At 36.1% G+C, this 19,929-nt stretch overlaps 3 protein-coding genes across 9 annotated transcripts in view; 1 reads left to right on the forward strand and 2 right to left on the reverse strand.

The window, feature by feature from the left end:
- Positions 1-1,153: 1,153 nt before the first annotated feature.
- LOC8277943 (aspartic proteinase NANA, chloroplast) lies at positions 1,154-2,953 on the reverse strand. The gene is made up of 2 exons (XM_002518349.4): positions 2,201-2,953; positions 1,154-2,127 (listed from the first exon to the last, which is right to left on the reverse strand). Exons 1-2 carry the CDS (start codon positions 2,824-2,826, stop codon positions 1,284-1,286), a joined length of 1,470 nt encoding a protein of 489 aa, XP_002518395.1. The 5' UTR covers positions 2,827-2,953; the 3' UTR covers positions 1,154-1,283.
- A 2,018-nt stretch (positions 2,954-4,971) lies between these two features.
- Positions 4,972-7,004, forward strand: LOC8277942 (jasmonate-induced oxygenase 4). 2 transcript variants are annotated; one of them, XM_048374052.1, is made up of 3 exons: positions 4,972-5,561; positions 5,655-5,976; positions 6,256-6,578. In XM_048374052.1, exons 1-3 carry the CDS (start codon positions 5,074-5,076, stop codon positions 6,418-6,420), a joined length of 975 nt encoding a protein of 324 aa, XP_048230009.1. In that variant the 5' UTR covers positions 4,972-5,073; the 3' UTR covers positions 6,421-6,578. The 2 variants fall into 2 exon arrangements, with proteins under 2 accessions (XP_048230009.1, XP_002518394.1); XM_002518348.4 differs by lacking the exon at positions 6,256-6,578 and adding an exon at positions 6,585-7,004 and having other exon boundaries at positions 4,978-5,561.
- Positions 7,005-7,058: 54 nt separating this feature from the next.
- Positions 7,059-19,929, reverse strand: part of LOC8267449 — a 28,916-nt gene continuing 16,045 nt past the window's right edge. For 4 of the 6 annotated variants that reach the window (XM_048374048.1, XM_048374047.1, XM_048374050.1 and 1 more), the window contains 23 exons: positions 18,646-19,871; positions 17,630-17,758; positions 17,391-17,546; positions 16,347-16,964; positions 16,191-16,262; positions 15,637-16,092; positions 15,319-15,502; positions 14,504-15,236; positions 14,294-14,410; positions 13,238-13,511; positions 12,384-12,497; positions 12,219-12,302; positions 11,866-11,916; positions 11,612-11,791; positions 11,211-11,533; positions 10,776-11,135; positions 10,626-10,689; positions 9,628-9,774; positions 9,283-9,387; positions 9,105-9,215; positions 8,904-9,002; positions 8,427-8,496; positions 7,059-7,974 (listed from right to left, as the gene is read on the reverse strand). In XM_048374048.1, the coding sequence (XP_048230005.1) occupies positions 7,232-7,974; positions 8,427-8,496; positions 8,904-9,002; positions 9,105-9,215; positions 9,283-9,387; positions 9,628-9,774; positions 10,626-10,689; positions 10,776-11,135; positions 11,211-11,533; positions 11,612-11,791; positions 11,866-11,916; positions 12,219-12,302; positions 12,384-12,497; positions 13,238-13,511; positions 14,294-14,410; positions 14,504-15,236; positions 15,319-15,502; positions 15,637-16,092; positions 16,191-16,262; positions 16,347-16,964; positions 17,391-17,546; positions 17,630-17,758; positions 18,646-19,871 (6,416 nt within the window). In that variant the 3' untranslated portion in view covers positions 7,059-7,231. Of the gene's footprint in view, positions 7,975-8,420; positions 8,497-8,903; positions 9,003-9,104; positions 9,216-9,282; positions 9,388-9,627; positions 9,775-10,625; positions 10,690-10,775; positions 11,136-11,210; positions 11,534-11,611; positions 11,792-11,865; positions 11,917-12,218; positions 12,303-12,383; positions 12,498-13,237; positions 13,512-14,293; positions 14,411-14,503; positions 15,237-15,318; positions 15,503-15,636; positions 16,093-16,190; positions 16,263-16,346; positions 16,965-17,390; positions 17,547-17,629; positions 17,759-18,645; positions 19,872-19,929 lie in introns of those variants that run through there. The other 2 variants (XM_048374049.1, XR_003079021.2) reach the window with 2 other exon arrangements.

A 19,929-nucleotide genomic window follows, 5' to 3' on the forward strand; every position in this document is an offset into this window, starting at 1 on the left:
ATTATAAAATAAAAAAATAAAAGAATATACTTTTTAAATATCATAAAGTAACTGGTATAATACGAATAAACGGAAAAGGCAAATAATAATTACCTCTTTAAAAATTAAACATGCATATTTAAAAAAATTAAATTTTATATGTATGTATATATATAAAGAGAGAAAAAACTAGCAGTTGGACATCTACTTAAAGTATTTTTAATGTATTTTTAATATATGTCAAACTCTTTATTTTAAAGAGTTACAGTATAACATAATACTCAAATATATTTTTTATTTTTTAAATATAAAATAAAAAGTTAATTCGATTCTTTATATATAGAGAACCAAACTTTATCATCTACTCTATATTTAATAAATATATTATAAATTTTTATACATTTAACTTAATTGATATTTATTATTTTTATTTTTTATTGATAAAAATAGAAAAGAGAATTAAAAAATTAAACTTATTGTTGTAATAAAAATAAAATAAAGAATAAAATATTGAAAATTTATTGAATTTAAATAAATAAATAAATTTATTCGTTATATTTTAATTTTTTTAAAAATATTTATTAATTATAGAAATTATATTTTTTAAAATAAAAAATACCAGGAAAATGGAATTTCAAAAGAGTGGAAAACATAGCCAGTATGTTGAAGGGCCACGGGCATGAGAGTCAATTTTGGAGGTCCAAGTTCAGGATGCTCGGGTAACCTATATTTCGCCGATTTTATTGCTGTTGCAGCTATATAAGTGGTTTTGCAGCAAAAATTCTTTTTTTTCAGAATACACATATGGCAGAGTAACAAACATTAAGACATAGGATTAGGAGTAGCCAACAGAGCAACGAAACATCAAGCAGACAAACCATAAGAAGCACTCGAAAGCAAGCTGAGCTGTGAAACCAAAATTACAGTCCAACAAAGCTATCGGCGACTCTGCATTTGCTTTTCTTAAAACACGAGAGAATGTGACTGACCTAAAACATAACCCATCCCAAAGTTACAATCTGCACTGCTCTCCAATTCCTTTCAACAGAATCCAACTAATATTTAATTTGGAAAATATCAGCAGCTCATATCATCAGTAGAGAGATTTGAGAGCTAAAAGAACTCTCAAACTAAACGTACGTAAGTAATGATTGGTTTTCTTGAAATGCAATAGTAATAAGAATCGGTAACTTCATTATTCTGCCGATTAGCTGGGCATAAACAAGGTGCAACTCCTAAGTGTTTCCCAGATTAGGCTGTAAATTAAATTTGATTATAAAATAATTATAATAAAAAGATAATCTCTAATCATGCTTTGAGTTTGAGTTTGACATTATACAAGAGGAAGGACCAAAACCCAACTTTCCCCTTCCAAGATCATACTCCCATAAATGATTTTGCTGCATTACGTTACCCAATATAGAGCTGCCTGGAAAATCTGCCTTTATAATTCCAAGACACTTGATCCCTTCTGCCACGTCAATGATATAGCTCTTTACTGGGGGCTTAAATATAGCCCCATCCGCAAAATGAATTAGAAGTCTTGGTACGGCGGCCCTGTCGAATCCCTTATCTTCAAAGCAGAAGTTATTCAGCTCTGGCAGCTCAATTGGCACTACCTTTTTATGTTTATCAAAGATAGGCTTCAAAGCATCCACCACTTTGTCATATGCTTCTCCTGCTAGCATTGTCAAGGAGGTGCCTGAATCAACAATCATTCCACCAACACCCGTGACGTTCCATATATCCGATGAGATACTCAGCATGCTACCTCCGACTGATATACCGGAGACATTCACAGGATAGAATGCATTTATATAACCAAGGAGCAGTTCTGTATGCTGCATTTTGGGCAACTTCATTTCTGGTATGTCTCCGAAACTGAGGAAGTTCTTATGGTTGCTTGAACTCAAGTGATCTACCAAGCAATATGAGAACTTGTTGCCGAATATTTCAGCCAATCTTAAAGCTAAAGAATGCTTTCTGTACCCCAAACCCATCACTCCATCCGGAAAACCATTAGTCTCGTTGAAGGACTCAGTGCACCCAATTAGAACATCGAATAGTCTTATCTTCTTATGATCGTTAAGTCCAACCGTGACCGTCTCGTTGGCAAAGACACCTATAGCCCTCGGACCATTTAAATATCTGTTGTACCATATATATAGAAAGTTAATCGGACGTTACCAAGATTCAGGAGATCAAATTAAGAATACCTTACCTGTAATCAAAGAGGCAGGGTGCATTAGGATTAGGACATTCAGTCAAAGAGAAGTAATCTTGAAGTTCAATCTTGCAATCATCAGAAGAGCATGGAATCGTCCGAAAAGAAGAAGAATCGTTAGCACGAAAGACCCTTCCAGGGTGAGGATTAGGCTTGGGGCAACTTTTGCACCAGTATTCGCAATTCATCCAGGTGAGATCGCTGCCTGTATCTGTTACCAAAATAAACTTTTGCGGCCGGGGAGTCCCAATACGAATGGATACAAAATATTGACTCTGTCCAGAATCTGCGCCTGAATGTATCGGAATCTGGGCTGTGTGGCTTACCTCAAAGGCCTTTCTCCTTGTGCCGTGGCGAAGGGATGAAATCATTTGGCGCCTGGCATTGTCGCTCTGGAGCAGCTGCCTCGTGCCATCCAGCCGGCTCTTTGGCGGTCCAAGAAATTTGCTCTGGGACTTTAGTTTTGGGGAGTGCATGTGGAACATCTCAAACCAAACCCCTGAATTATTATTGTTTTTCGAGTCATCATCAAATTCAAAAGTTGCATCAACTTGGAAAAAGAGCACGACCACATTATAGCAAGAGATGAACAGCAGCAGCAGCAGGAGGTTGGGGCCAGACATTTCGATGGCTAAACGACACAGCCAAATGCGAATGCCCAATGATTTGATGATGAAGACAACCTCTTTTTTCTTTTGTTTTTCCCTTTTTTTAGAAAAGAAAAACAAGAAATATGCTACTTATCAATCAAATGATTAATGATATGATTGACGTAAGGGCAACAGTGAATGTTGTAAGCTGCAAACGCGGGGATTCTCACATTTTAGTAATCTCTTTCTTTGCTATGAATTTTAATTTGAAGTTTACAAGGTCAACGCAAATCTTTGCTACTTGATAGCTTCTTCTACATTGTTTTTAGGAGACTCATTACAATTGTCGGTTTTTAATATTTCTGTTTTTAGGTTACAACTTGAAACATTTCTTTTACACTCTGCATATCTAAGGGGACAGAAGTATTTGACAAATAAAACTTTTTACAAGACAAAGAAAATTGAATTCATTATTATTGTAAAAGTTACAACTTAGGGTGTAAAAAGTTTCAACCCATCAAAATAAATTAATTATTTTTTTTTATTTTTACAATTTCAATAAAAAATTTAGAATTAATTAATTCATTCTCATCCCTTTTCTTTAATAAAACTTTTTATGTAACTAAATACAATAGACTAAATATTTTCTTTTTTCTTTTTTTCAACTCACTTCTCTTCCCTTAAAATACATTCTCTTCCCCTTCCCTCTCTATTCCCATGCATAGTTTTAGTTGCATGAAAGATACATTTACACAATTTCTTCCGGTGGTTGGTAAATTTTGCAATCACTTCAAACAAGTTGTAATTATAAACAACAACTTGTGTTTAATTGAATTATTTTTATATTTGATATGTTAGACAAGGATTATAGAAGATTCATTTTAGATGAAATCAATATAGTGTTGAGAAATAAATTATAATAAAAGATTATAGAAGGACAAAAAATGAGAGATAAATTAAAATAAAACTATAAAATTGAAAAGAGTATTTTAATTTTATAAAGTATATTTGATTTACCGATGCAAAATTCATTTGGAAATTCTATTTATTTTGTTATAGTTTGATGTAGTTATACCGATTCCATAAATTTAATTATGTAAATTTTTAAATAAATTTCTATTTAAAACAAACACGTAAATTCTAAATTTATAAATATATTCTATAAAATTTTACAAATTTATTTTAGCCAAACAATGTTTATCGAATTTTTAGTATTTTATAATTATTTTTCACATTATATAAAATAAAATATTAACTCAAAATTTTATATGTGTTAATGATCGATCTAAATTATATATAGATTAAATGATTATTTTAAATATGGTTAGGATTAAATTATAATAATAATTGATGTAATTAATTAATTTAAATTTATTCAATTAAATTAAAGGATTAATTATATTAAATTAATTGTTTAAAATATAATTAATTAATTAATTTCGTTTCTTTAATTTGATGTTACATGCAGGCCTATTACAATATAAAGCAACAAGGGTCATCTTCTTAATCAATTTAATTACTTAACTAAAAACTGAAGTTATTTTAATTTATTACATCGCTTGTTTACTAAAATAATAAAATATTGACTTTAACAATAAAATCTATTGCTGAAGCAATGGAATATTATCTAATAATTAATGAAAGCATACATGTTAAGAATAGTCGAGCCATAAAACAAGAAATAGAATAATGAGGAAGTGACGATAATTTATATTAAATAAAAAGAAAAGAAGAATACAGGACAAAAGAAGAGGGAAAAAGAAAAATGGGTAAGCAATGTAATTTCTGAAAAACAAAAAAACACCAGTGCAATTTTATCAAATCAATATACATGCACATGATATGACGAGCCATTAAAGAAATATCATACCTAATCAAGCCCTAGTTAACATACTGAGACATACACATGTTTAAATATAACTTTAAAATAAAGTAATCTAATTGGATACAAAATATTAGAAAACCAAAATAGTAAAACTGAAAAATGTAACTATTATTGGGGCAACTTTTCCATGTTATACAATTATTAATTATATACTAAAATGCTACAATAAATAGTTTTGCTTTTTCTTTTTAGAAAAAAGAGAATTGTAAGGACTAAAAATGTCACTCATTAAACTTCGAAAGCATTTTCAGTAATTGACCATTCAATTTCGGGCTTTATAGGAAAAGTGGCATCAGTTGTCGGCGCCTGTGGCGGTGGGTAATCTAAATCTCAACTAATTAAAAAGATGAATACTCGGTCATCTATTATTGATTGATTTAGAATTTGGACAGGGAATGGAGAGAGGCGTAGAAATGAGAGTGCAGAGAATAGCAGAAGAGGGCATAGCAGAGATCCCTTCCCAATACATACAGCCCCTTGAGAATCGACCCCTCATCATCGTCGAGAAGGATTGTAACAATTTAATTCCAGAGATCAACCTGTTTGGGTTCGACGCGGAGCAGAAAGATTCAGTGAGGGAGGCCATAGGGGAGGCTTGCAGGGAGTGGGGTGTGTTCCACGTTACCAACCACGGGGTATCCATGGAATTAATGGACCAGATGAGGACTGCAGGCTTATCCTTCTTCAGAGATTACCCTTTTGAAGAAAAGCTCAAGTACGCATGTGATCCCAATTCAGCTGCTTCCCAAGGATATGGAAGCAAAATGCTGCTTAATAATGAAAAAGGCGGAGTCTTGGACTGGAGAGATTACTTCGATCACCATACTCTCCCTCTTTCTCGCCGTGATCCTTCTCGCTGGCCTCACTTCCCTCCCTGTTACAGGTTTTTTCTTTTCTTTAATTACTATTTTCAGAAACATCATGGCTTGCGTAGCATAAACTTCGCTTATATTTACAAATTTAATTAATTGGGCAGTGAAGTTCTAGGCAAGTACAGTGATGAGATGAAGGTGCTCGCTCAAAAGCTGTTGGGGCTCATCTCGGAAAGTCTTGGGTTGTCACCTTCTTACATTGAGGATGCCATTGGCGATCTCTATCAGAATATTACAATCAGCTATTACCCTCCGTGCCCTCAGCCTGACCTCACCCTTGGTCTCCAGTCCCATTCCGATATGGGTGCCATCACTCTTTTGATTCAAGACGACATTCCCGGTCTCCAGGTCTTTAAAGATTTCCAATGGTGCACTGTGCAACCTTTATCTCATGCTATTCTTGTCATTTTGTCTGACCAAACTGAGGTATTTCCTTTTCAACACTTATTATTTCGGTCTTGTTTTCGCGATTATTCTTTTGCTGCGTCTAACACGTTTGTGCATTATATGCTTATTGCTTTGGGAGGTAATTTAGGGAGAAGAGTGTGTTAGAATTATTTAAGAAGAGGAGGTGGAAAGCTTACTCTTATATAAGAGTGTTCTTTTTCAATCTCCCAATCTCATTTTCCTTTCCGATTCTAGCTGTGTCAAATTTATAATGAATTAGACGCCACCATCTGAGAGATTGATTTTTAGTTTTAACAGGTTGTGAGCCTAATGGTCGGTGGCCTACTTCCTCTCCAAAACACACTGTTTCTTTTTGTGTTGGATTGTGTTTTTCTGTTAGGAATGCCAGTGTTTGAACATCATAAACCTTTTCGGGAGCAGAAGCCTTTTGATGAGTCCGAAGTCCAATTGATTACAAAATAAATGCATTCAGCATACCACATGATGTTCCATATCCTGCAAGCTATTGAACAATCCTAACACTTGTCATCAGCTGCCAGTCGTTTTATTTGAGGAACTATATTATTTCGAAACAAGTAGCAATAAGTTCATAGATGTCATGGTGATGGGACCCTTGTTGCTTGCAGATTATAACCAATGGGAAGTATAGGAGTGCTCAACATCGAGCAGTAACTAACTCAAGCAGGCCACGACTGTCAGTTGCAGCATTTCATGACCCATCCAAGACGGTGAATATATCACCGGCATTTGAGCTTACTAGCGAGTCTTCTCCTTCGAGGTATCGCGAGGTTAATTATGGGGACTATGTCTCCTCATGGTATCGGGAAGGTCCAGAAGGAAAAAGGAATCTTGATGCACTTCTTATGGATAGTTAGATCATTGACCTTGTAATGTACCCAATTCGATGATGCATTATAACGGTTCAAGGTCTCAAAACCTGTCAGTGAATTGAAATTCATGTCTAGCGAACGTGTTTCACATAAAGTTGTGAAAAGAATCATTCTGTTTAAACTTCAATAAAACTTTAATGCCCCCATGCTCTATAACACTAGTGAAGTCCATTTCGTGAAGTGCTTAAAAACATGTTCTTTCACCAATAATGAGAGAAAAATGAATAGATTTGGCGCTTCCACTATGTTGGGGGATCTTTCCGAACCGTCAATATCATTGAAGACCTTCGCAGCATTTTGCAAGGAATTATTTGCTGCTGGTATCAAGTTTGAACAAAAATGGCAAATGTCAAACTATACAACGAATATAAGCACTTGCATTACTAAAGCTGATTCCCACCAAAAAACAGGGAAGGATTCTCCTGTTTCCATATAATATTGCTTTTATGTAGAAGATATGCACTGCCCCATCCCCGTCCCTTACCCAGTTCAATTATAGACAGCAACATCTCTAACAAGTCCTCTGCATCTTTATTGGACGCCAATTCCAAATTGGTCTGAAAAAGTGGGAGGCGAGTTGAATGGCTACTCCAATGCTTTGTCCTTGTTCCTCCACCTCTTTTGGACTGATGGTGATTCTGCCTAAGCAAGCCATCTGAACTGCTCCCAACAATGTGTACCACCTCCTCCACTTTATCTGCATGGATTAGACTGTCCAGACCTATTTCTGATTCTACAACCCACTCTGGATCAGCTGGAACACCTTGAAATTCAGGCTTCCCCAAGTCTACCAAACTGGAACAGCTAACTATCATTATAAGTCTCTCTGTGATAACAACAAACTTGCCAGCTTGTTTAAGTGATTTGCACATCATAAACACTTCATCCTTTAGCTTCAGGTCATCATCAACCTCCATAAGCACTGATGTTCCTACTGCCTCTTCCAGAGAGTAAGGCCTCAGAGGAAGTTCTCTATTCAGAGGCCTAGGAAGCCGGACCCTATATTGTTGAGATCCAATTTGGTATAGTTTACTTCTGTTTCTTATACTCTCTGCAGTTTTTCCTGTGACCTCAAGAATACTAGCTGCTGGTCTTGCCACAAGTCCTGTAACTCCTAAGGCTATTCCTGCATGAAGGCCATGGGCAGTAAAAATATCAATAACAAATGAACCGATCTTAAGAAGGGTCAATTCTATTTTGGGATTCGCCAGTGGGGGTTCACTCCCATTTTAGTAATGGTTGGATCCAAGCCCAATAAGACTTAATCCTCGTTAAATTAGATTCTAATAATTCCCTTCAAAATAAAAATTATGATCACAGGACCTCCAAAGGGTACAATTAATAAGTTTGAGTGTTATGATTTATGGCTTTAACTTGATGTAAAGTGATCTTTGCAAATTTCTTTAACTGAAAAATAAAACATAGAATGAGAAATAGAGAAGATAAAAAACTGTTAACATCTGAGGGTGATTTATCTACTACATCAATTTGCACAGTTTCATAGAACAGCTCGTATCTCATTTATCAATAGCGCTGCAGAGGGTCGTGACTGGAGCATACATATTTGTAGAAAATTACCTGAGAGGACACCAGGAAGACCATGCTTCTCAGCTTCTTTAATTGGTGACTGAAGGAGACCTGTAAGTCCCTGGAAACAAGAAACATAGTTTTGAGTGTTTTCCACACGTACAACCCTTGAAAATGCTGCACAAGTGCTAAACATTAATGCAATTCTGGCTATGTGTTTGTCCAAGGAAGGCGCAGTAAATGTTAAAATCCAAAAGTTAAAGGTCCCTGTTCGTGTACATTCATATGATACACAAGTTTAACTAAACTTTGGCCTAAGCTGAATGTGAACTGTCAGTTTAACTAAAATTTTGGCCTAAGCTCATTGAATTGCTACTATCCAGCTTATTTAGCATTTTGTGGTTTGACATCTTTTGCAGTTTTGGTTCATAATGCATGATAACTCTTGGTATGCTGTAAATCAAAATACAATACACACTGAAGAATAAAAAAAAAATAGCACATTTTCCCTCTTAGCTAACAATTTACCTCTAATACTTCGTTTATTACACCTTTACTGTGCAAAGATACACCTTTTTGTTGTTTTTCCATCCTCGATTGGTCATCAAATGTAAATGCAACAATACCCTACAAGGACATTGTCAATCAATGTATATTGATTCCACTATTGTGTACAGGCACACAGTAACTGATTCCCTGAATTGCTTGCATTACAAGATGTAGAAATACCTTGCGTGCAGCTTTACTGAACTGGGTGGCAGCATCACTTAAAGCATAAACTGTGTTACTCAGAAGACTAGTGGTGCCTTGTGCCATGCCTGTAATTATTCCAGTTGGGCTCTGCAAAAGAATTATCCAGATCACAACATGCGTTTAACAGGGCAACCAATTAATGAAATCTTATTACCTGCATAATGCTTCTGGCCGGAACAGATAAAAAATCTCGGATGCCAAGTCCCAAATTCCTAGCAAATCCCATGGGGTTACCTATAACACCAGCAGAAGCAAAGACCTGCATATTGCAGAATTGGAACCAACATGCAATCACCATTAATTTAAAAGCAACAAGTTAAATTACTGTTATTTACCAGCTTAAACATTCATAAATGAAAAAAAAAATCAAGATCTGTCACTAAACAGAGTATTGAGGTCTACAAAGTGCACTCGTGTTCTGTACAGTAGGAATGATATCTTGCGAGGATAGAGGCGAAACTCAACAAACTGAACCAGCTAAATAATTTTCTGTGTTCACCTTGTACATTTCATGAAGAAGTTGACGAGTGTAATGCCTGGTGAGTATATCCTGCATAGATTCCCAACTAGCCATCTGATGTGCTATTGTCAATTGTTTAAGATGAATTCGAGCTCCCTCAACATCAGCAAGAGCCATTAAACCTCTCTGCAATTAACTACTGTTGTAAGCAACATATCATTTATCAAAACTAGATTAGCAGATATATGAAGTGAAATAGACCAAGCAGAAGGCATCCTCAAGTTTCCTGCAACCAATTCTGTCAACATCCTACAAGGCTATAAGATGATATTGGAATGAAAATAGAATAAATACAACTCTATAAGTATCGCACATCTGTTTTATCTTACATTTTACCATTATCAGAGCATGCAGATCTTCAACATATTATTATTTTTGCTAGATATATACATTGAACAATGAAATATTACTCATACAGAAACATAGATGTTAGATCTAAAAAATTGTACATATTAAAAGAATCAATTGCTATAATTACAGACTTAGAGATGTATGATTCATGAATGGAAAACAATTGAATGTTACAACTAGGGTTTTGTATCAGAGGGAAAAAGCTGGAGAAAGTATTGAGAAAAAAGCACAGCACAGGGACAAAATGTCCAACAATATTTGCATTAAGTCTTGTTATAACTGAAAGACAAAGGCTGTCCTCACCCCCCAACCCCTCTACCCTCTGTTCCTCAACCTCTCCATACAGTTTCACATCTTAGTCCTGATAACATTTATTCATTTTAGAGCTGGCTTTCTTCCATAGAGTAGAATCCATGAAACATGAATCATTATTTTTCTGTTTTTCAGCAGGTATAAGTTTTTCCAAAGGAATGAGAATCATGACTAGAAATCTTTCTAAAGGAAATTCTGCAATGAAAATTATGGCCAGAAATATTAGAGAAAAAAAACTAGAGCAATCAGCAGAATACAATTATCAGTGGCTTACAACATTTCTTGCAAGGGAAGAGAAGGAGAAGGGTACATACATGGATAATTGATTCTTCTGATGTAAGAAAACCATTTCTAACCATCCATGGGGCACTAGAAAAGCTGAGGAAAATAAAACACCACAATTATCTATCAAAAAGCAATAGAATAAGAGAGAGAGCTAAACATAGATATAGCCATTGATTCACCTCAAGGTGAATTTGATGGGTGCCAAATCAAACAATTCTACGTAGATCTTTTTCTGTCTTTTGGCTGAAAAACATATTTGTTGCCAAGGGGCTCCAATTGGAACCACTGAAGGTAGGGATGAACTTCTTATCTGGCTCTTATTAAACATAAGAACATTGGTCTCATGCAGATGATTTTCTCTTGTTTTGACACATTCATAAATCCGAGTGTGTGTAAACCCCAAATCGTATATAAGAGGATAGCATGAGGGATCTGAATTTAGCAAGACTCTGCTCTGGAATCTTGAAGAGACAGATCTAAAGAAGTCTAGCAAGCTTAATATAAGTTCCTGCTCAAGCTCAAGTCGAAAGTTTGCCACTCTGCACACATTTAACGATTTTAATAAGCACCAGAAGAATTAAGCAGACCAAAATATTCAGTGAATTGATGGACACCTTAAGCTTATATACTCAAATGAAACCAAGGAAATATCTTTCTTCCTCCATGTCACGATGGCTAGGTCAACGACGGGTCCACAGCAACTATCAGAGGAAATTTGCAATAATCTTTCACTTTTTAGGTTTGCAATATCATCCATGGCTCTCTGGCTGGCTATATTACTTCTGTATTCTGGATTAAAGGACAGGATAACAGGATAAGGTGTTGTTCGCAACTGGTTATCTATTTGCAGTGAAGAGATTTGAAAGCAAAGCTTTTGTTGATCCAGACTCTGAAGCAGGGTAAGAGAAATATCTTTTGCACATGCAAAAAGCAATTCCTAATAGAAAAAGAAAAGGTTAAATAATTTTGATAAGGAAACTCAACAAACAGATAAAAGAAACATTTAATCATTTACCTGTGGATAGGCGTTAATCAAGGAGATACCAATGCATGAAATAGCAAGAGAAATTTTCTCCTTGTAATCAACAAAATTCTCAGGTTTCTGGTTATAATTACTTTCTATGTGAAACCAAGAGGGAATTGGGTCTGTCAAATCTTTCAAACTATGATAACCCGAATCGATTATGCTGAGCACCTGAAATGAGGAAAACAACTTCTAAGCTATGCACGTACAAAAATATAGCATGTGCAGAAGTGTCAGCAACAAACCTTAGTTGCTCCCTCAGCATGGGTAGACAAAAACAATGTCCTTTCGGGTTTCTGAAAATGGGAAAAAGCCAACTAAGTTCAAACTTAAAGATGCCAACTAAATGCAATTAATATGCATATTTTCTGTTAAAATGTTCATCTTGCTCATCTAGCATTTCCTTCACAATTTTGCCTTTTTGTTCGGCTATTACTTGGACACAAGTCAACATGACCTCTCCTTTCTAGAATTAAAAACTCTTATTTACAGTATCCAAAATTAATGCATGAAAATTCTGAGAAGATTATCACAGTATTCCCTGCCAGCCTTCTGCTGCCTGGACTACTGCAACAAAACAAGGAGTAAGAGAGGATACCTCAGAAGTTGACTTTAAGTGTACAGGTTTGTACTCTCTTAAATCATCAAGAGCATAGAGCCCAATAACACGCTCTCCAGGCACCTTATTTTCAAAATATAAATTGCTAGTAAGCAATAAAACACTGTGCATCACTTTGCCAAATGATTAAAATGGGTTGCTCACCTCAACAGTTAGACGATGTGGATAAAAGGGTTCATCCCATGCATAAGGGCAAGAAGTGTACGGGTGAATAACAGTGTCAAATGTTTCACACCTTTGCTGGTAAATCCGTAACCTCTGCATAGAGGCAAAAGCACAATGAAGAACTTTTATATTGAAGTTAATTGTTGGAATGATGTCTTATAGTTTTATGGAATTGAACTTTTTAATGCAATATCTTTGTGTCAGGTATAAGTTCTTGGTATCAAAATAGACGAGATAAAAACCTGAAGAACAAACTGCAAATTATTCTCTTGAAAGCACTACCAATTAGTATCTTTAAATAAACACCTGAGCGACAACACACCCATTTCATATCTACTTACCCAGAGAATAAAAGACAAAGAAAAGCAAAGTAGGTAAACACATTTGTCAGCAAGTACAATCATAATAGATTGCGGACAAGGTCAAAATGAGGTGGCTTTGCAAAATGGCATACATTTAAGTGACTGATATTGTTAAAGTACTGGAAGACAAATAAGCCATTAGGTAGAAAGGCCTCCAACAATAGAGATCCATAGCAGCCTTTCTTTGGCCTAACAGGATCCTTTTCTTGGATTAACCACTCTAACTCCCATGACAGGTGTGCCCCTAACAGAAATTGGAACAATTAACTGAAATGATTAAGCTGAGCATTCAAAATTAAGGACATGAACCAGAAAATTGGAACACCAAACTAACATAGAGATGTTATAATAATATAGAAAAACTCATTTTCATAGCTGTATAAGTATGGAGAAAAGTATAAATGAACACATAAATTTCAATCCAAAAGTTTTGTAATTGCTATAGTGTGAAATGATTAAGCAATTACCAACCTCCTTAGAGAAATTATCAATTCTGTATGGCATAAACCCTGTGTCATCATCTGACAAGAGAATCAAATTTGTCCCTGAATTTCCATGGAGGCTTCCGACAATCTTTTCATCTGTATTAGAAACATCAGCATTCTGTACTTCCACCCTTATCATATGTAGTGACCCAGAAATATGATTCCTCATTTTTACTTGTGTATCACCTAGATGATCTGGCAAGAAGCTGCCCGACCATTGCCAACTGGGTTCATTAAATCGAATGGAAACCAGTAAATCCCTACAACAGTTGAAAGAGAATAAGCAGGGAAGAATGGCTAGGAGAAAAAAGTTTGTAGGTTGTAAAAGTAAATACTTATACACAAAAGAGTAAATAGAATGCAATTCTGTCCATATTGTGAAACCAAATGAAAACATTTCTGTGACGTCCAGCTAACTAGAAACAAATTTACAGTTCATAGAACATGTTCTCCTTATTTGCTTTTTTTTTTTTTTAAAATTTATTTTTCTACTTTCCCTTGGTTTTACATCAATTCAAAATGGAGAGACTATGCAAAGTTATAATATATGGATATTCCAAGATCACCCCTTCTAGCACCTTCCTTCTTTAAGGCCATAACTTGGTCCCTGTAATTTGTCTGAGCAATCAGTGTCCAATATCGATAAAATGACAACCATCCTGCAGATGTTGGTTCCTTAATTTCCAGCTGCTAAATAGTCACCAACAAATATCTATATTATTCCCCCGCACCCTCATTGGATGATAAGACCCTAAGTGCAAACCTGAACCTAACACAATGCAAAAGGTGCATTTCCTTCATTAGGTTAGGCCAACTTTGAACTAGTTAGTAAACTATGTCGGACATCCCATCTTCACCCGGAGGAAGGAATCAACAGCCTTTTGCCCCTAGGGTGGTAGTAATGTATGTTGATATATTTCCTTTCACCTAGACCTAAATGTTTAATTTGCATCTCATAACAGGAAAAATGTGCCTGAGATCATTTCTGCTCTAAAGATTGCAGCAGTCTACAGCATTTTAATGATTATAGTAGATATAGTACCTCATTGTGTCTGTCCAGTGAAGATGAGATTGCTGTCCAATGCGCAAATGAACATAGAGCTCTGTTCCTTTCTGCTTATAACATAAATCTCTACTGCATGCATTGCTAATTACATATCTGCAGAATGAAGAAAATGTGAATCCCATTTATGATCTCATATGATAATATATAATGCAGTGGTTTTTCTGAAATCATTTAAAAAATTATCACCTGGGCTGGAAAGTGATGGCTTGTGTCCTGCCAGCAAATGGTCCACCAAGAGCACTAGAAGTTACAGATATGATAAATGCAGCATTGGGGGATGACCGAGGTACATGAACTGTGATTGACCCACTTGGTGGAACAAGAAGAAATGGTTCTGACCACGAAGAATTTGTTTCTTTTTCTGCAACATGTTCAGGCAAGCATCTTCTTATTCTGACCGTAAATTCACCAATGGAAGAAATTGCAGAAGGAGAATACATGCAGGCTTTAGCCTTTCCACGTTCGGTATCAACATCAGAATCTCTTGAAGTGGATTCACTGTTTGAGCACATATTTTCAGGAACTAAAGCATGCTTGTCTGATTGCCTGCAGATAGATCCTGAGGAACCACCAGTTAAAACAACAGGCTTGCGCATTGAGCAGTCATATTGCAGGTTAGCATTCATCCTGGAGAAGACAATATGATTCTCCACAGCCAGGTCATCAAACTGTGGAGCTATAGCACATGCATCCCAGTCAGAAGATAAAAGACTAAGACCATCTTTCTTGTCTTGAAGTTCATCTTCAAAACAGTAACAAGACGGGATAGTGTGGTGATTCCTGTTCATCTCTACTGCAGATTTTGAAATATTGAGTGGAACACCAGTGCAATTGTATAACAAAAAAGGAACACAAATAAAGATTTCTCGGGCACCAGAGAATGCATTCATCATCTTTTCGACGGCAACATAGAGTGGACCTACCCAATAATGAAAATACTGTTACAAAAAAAGAAAAAGAAATTCAATGATTGAAAGAAACTATTGAACGATATATGTCACCATTAGGTAATTCAGGATCGAAGGTCATGGTCTCGGTTACAGAGAACTTGTTTCCATTAAACTTAGCCATTGTGCTGAATATTTCTGTACGTGGAAACTTCAAAGATGAAGATTTGAATCCTTGCACAGAGAACTCCAGACCCAGGTCATGTGAAGGATCAACATGATGAAAATAACTTTCTACCTAAAAATCAGAATACCACATGTTACGATGTCTATCGATTGTGCCGCATTCAATATAAAACACGAGACAGAATGCCAAATATTCAGCTTCTGATTCACCTCGCAAAAATTGCTTAAGAAAAATTGCTTACAAACCTCTGAAAGCAATGCAGTACGAGTAACCCCACCACTCTCAATGGTCAGTGACACTACATCTGGAAGGTAGTTGTTCAACACTAGCGGAGTACTTAAGGTCACCTGATGAATGACTCTCTTCTTTGACTGCTTCCAGTCATGTGTAGAAATTTCAACTGATTGCTTCTGGGTGGTATTAGCACAAGGAGATAAACCTTTCTTCGACTTACCAGATGAGGGCAAACTAAAATTCTGAACTGAAATGCAGCAACGAAATGGATCACTACTTGGATGTGTTGGATAACAAACAAAAGATCTAAGGAATCCAATCTTCATTTGCTGAGAAAGAATATTTGAAAGATCATGCGCTTCGCTCCACAAGTAAGAACTTCCAAGTGGACGCCACCTCAAGCGACCTGCTTCAGCTAAATGCAAAGGCAGCGGAACCTCTTGTCCAGGATATATTGGATCTAGGATCTAAAATAACAAAATAACTGAATACTGAGAAATGGCATCACTACAAACAGAAATAGTGTGTAAAGCAGCATAATAGGCAAAAATTATTTTGTTCACACCTTTGGGGATAATCCAAATGGAATATCAAACCTTAACTCCAGTGGCATTGATGTTGCATTTGACAATATGACCTAAATCATGAAAATTATGAATTAAAAATGAAATGAATTTCATGACCAATGAGCATCAGAAGATCCAATCAACACTGTACATACCGTTGAGTACAACCGCAGTAACTTGCTATAGCGCTGCACTGAAACATCAAAAACAACAGGAACAGTAAAACCAGTATGGGTATGAGATTTAGGATTCTCCTCACTGTTTAGATTGTACTTCGATACATCCTTTTTTTTATCAACTTCAATTTTATCTGAAGCCTTAGAAAAATCAACTTCAAAACAGGTAACTCCTACAAGATCCATAGAAATAGGAAAGGAGGGCAGAGACATTCCTTCGAGTTGAATGCTCATAAAATGATGAACAACTCCGATTGATTGCTTCTCACTGAGCCGATCAAAAGACTGAGCAGATCTGAATCGGACGAGTTGCTCCTCAGGTGTCTCCATAAGATAAATAGGAACAGAAGCACCTGGTTCCACAGCTTCTCCTTCCACCATTTCTGAGGCATTAAACTCATCAATGTTAACCAGCCCTTGAAAAACATGGTATACTAGTGGCAAGGAAGTCAAGTTTTGAAGTATGTAGGGAGCATATCTCCCTTTATTCATAGATTCAGTATACTGAGGATTTGAGAATCTCTGAATTCCACTAGGATCAGCTGTTCCTGTGGGATGCCAAGCATCATTAACCATTTCAACAGTCCTGAAAACACACTTTTAAGCAAGAACAGTAGTTAGGAAGATTAATCCTTTTTCATGGGAAGCAATAATATCAACATGCATTCAAGAGTTGACTAATATCAAAATTTATTGAATTCCTCATGCTGTCAAACTTATATGCTGGCAAGACTGTTTTAATCAAACTATCTAATTCCTATCTCAGCAGTGAAGGTGTATCAAGAACCCACTAAGACATGTTTCAATATCCACTGAGAGCATCTGGATGTAAAGGTTAGTCCACCAGGTTAATAATACACATGAGCAATGATATTATATCATATCGCAAATTCTTGCACAACAGGCTTCCAAATTTACAGATGGTTCTGCTACTTTTCCAATTAGATGCAAGAGAAAAGATTAAACTGGTTGCCGAAGTCAAAAGGTGAGCCAGCAAGTATGTAAATTAATATGAACACATACCTCAATAAAAGATTCTGTACAGTTCAAGTTCAGTGGCGCTGTTGATGAGAGATGGATATCTGTCGTACCAGAACAGTTCAGGAGAGCACTCCTTTTCTGTCTTCTAATCATATTAATCTGAAACTTCCAAGGTTCAACAAATGGCTCCCAAAGGACCTAAAGCCAACATAAGTGAAACAAAAAAATCAGTAATTCATCCATACTGAAAGGAACAAGGGTGATGCCACTAGTACATTTACCTTGTGTATATTATTGTAGTTCACTTCAAGGTCACTTGCCACTGAGCTATCAACACTATTTTCAGTAACGGCGAGTTGTAACAGAGAGTTCCTCATAAGAATTTCCAATAAAGGTCCACCGCAGCTCCACTACGAATGAAAAAGAAAAGGTTATGCACGAAATGGAATGACTAAATTACTAGCAAAGAATGTCACATCCAGAATTCCCCTCCCTTTCCCAACCGCCCCCATACACCAAACCCTATTTTCCATAAAGACCAATGAAGACTGTAAGTTAAATGGAGTCATCGAGAGATTCACAGCTTTTGGAGAAGCATCAATTTATGTACTTCTTTCAAAATGCAACTTCCAAACTCAAACAAAAAAAGGGTTTCAAAACGTAGTTTGGGAAAGCAGTCCCAAATGGACTCTCTATGCAGTCTCTGAAAGAAGACTTGCAGAAATAGGTTTGGAAGATCCACATGTATACGCTAGCTAGGATGAGTTCTGAAGGTGTAAATCTTTTAGTGCGCCTCATCTTATTTTCAGAACAGCAGCAATCTACTTTTCAAAAGCAAGGGGGAGAAAAGGTTTTCCATCTTGCTCACAGAACATAGTTGAGGAAAGAAGCAGTTTAAAGTAGGTGAAGACAATTTCTTTAATGAGCCTTAGCCGTAGAATAATGGCACAGTTTCCTGCATAGGCATCTGTACAAAAGTGAGATTCTTAAAAAGGTATTTTACATTCAAAACATCTATCAAGCTACTATTCCACTCAATTTAGCCCTTTTCTTTCCTTGACTAGGCTGAAGCACCTCCTTTATCAAATACAAATTAGCAAATGACAAACTGGCTAAATACCAATGTAAGTCCATAATCGAAAAATCATATTTAACTTATAACTAAATAGAAAGAAATCTTAAAAAGTAGAAAACAGTGTTCAAAACATTGTGGAATTGCAATTAATATGCATTCGATGACCATTTGTGCTACCAAAAACAAACAGAATCTTTAAATTAGCTAGCAGAGTCAAAGTACCCTTTCATCAGATATCAGAAGCGAAACTTTCCTCGACTGGAGTTTCAAATCCATGCTTTCAATTGAAGATTGAGAAGTTCCAGTTTCAGGAATGTCAAACTGTACACCATACCAGAAGCATAACACTTGATGGGAAAGCCACATATCTACACGATCAACTTGAACCTCCAGTTTGATAACAGCAATATTCATGTGATTATTACAAATCTCAGTCATCACATCTACTTCAGATATCTGGAAAAAGGGCCAAGTGGTAATGCTCTTGTCCTCACATATCCCTACAGTGCCACTTGTTTTCTCGAGAATAGATTTCAATCTCACATTTTTACCAACCATGGATAGTCTACTATTTCTACTATGCGCCGTAACAGCCATAAATTTGCATTTTTTCCCTTCAGTAGCATGAGAGGAAACAAATCGAGGTCTCTGCTCTTGAACTTCAGCTGTCTCTATTTCACAAACTGCTGATTGACTGTCCCAGATGGGAAAATGAACTGTAAGGCCAATACATTCGGACCTCACAGAGAGGACAAAAGAATCCTGGTTTGTATGCTCGTTTGGATGATCAAATGGTGAGTTATTCTTTAAAAGAGAACTTTGAGAGACAGAAAATGTTGCATTTTCAGTGTGATCAGCCATATCTTTAGACAAACTTTTTGACGATGATTCCACTACTAGAGTTTCAGACATTCTTTTGGAATAATAATTATAAATACCAATGACTGCAGATGAGTCCAAAACATGTAGCCAAATATTGAGAGAAGGAAGACAGATATGAAACTCATTTTCAGCTTCAATAGAATTTGAGAAAAATATATGAAGAGCTGATGAAGCTGAATGAGCATTAGCACATTGTGCTATCATGACAGAATCAGGCAGTGAATGAATTGCTAAAGAAGAAAAACTCAAGTCCAGCTCTACGGGTGTCTCATTTATCAAAGATGCAGAACAAATAAGTTGCATATCAGCCTTGGCAATTGGTTTTTCCATAATTGAGTCCCTTTTCGATTGATACAAAATTACGGACAGAGAGTTGGCACAACATCGAGCTTCTGTAAACACCATGCCTGAGGCAACAGTTGGTACTCCACCGCTCTCCTTCAGACTTCTCTTCAACTGAAAAAATTGTAAGATGTCAGAGGTGAAATATTTGGATTCATTGCCAATTGAAGAGAACTGATTTATGACATCCACTAGTGCCTCAAATCCATCCAGAGTGTAGCAATCTATCATTTGAGACGAAGAACATACACGTTAGTTGGAAAAGGTAACAGAAACAAAGAT

This window comes from Ricinus communis, chromosome 5 (assembly GCF_019578655.1).
Source record: "Ricinus communis isolate WT05 ecotype wild-type chromosome 5, ASM1957865v1, whole genome shotgun sequence".
In the NCBI taxonomy this organism is placed as follows: domain Eukaryota; kingdom Viridiplantae; phylum Streptophyta; class Magnoliopsida; order Malpighiales; family Euphorbiaceae; genus Ricinus; species Ricinus communis.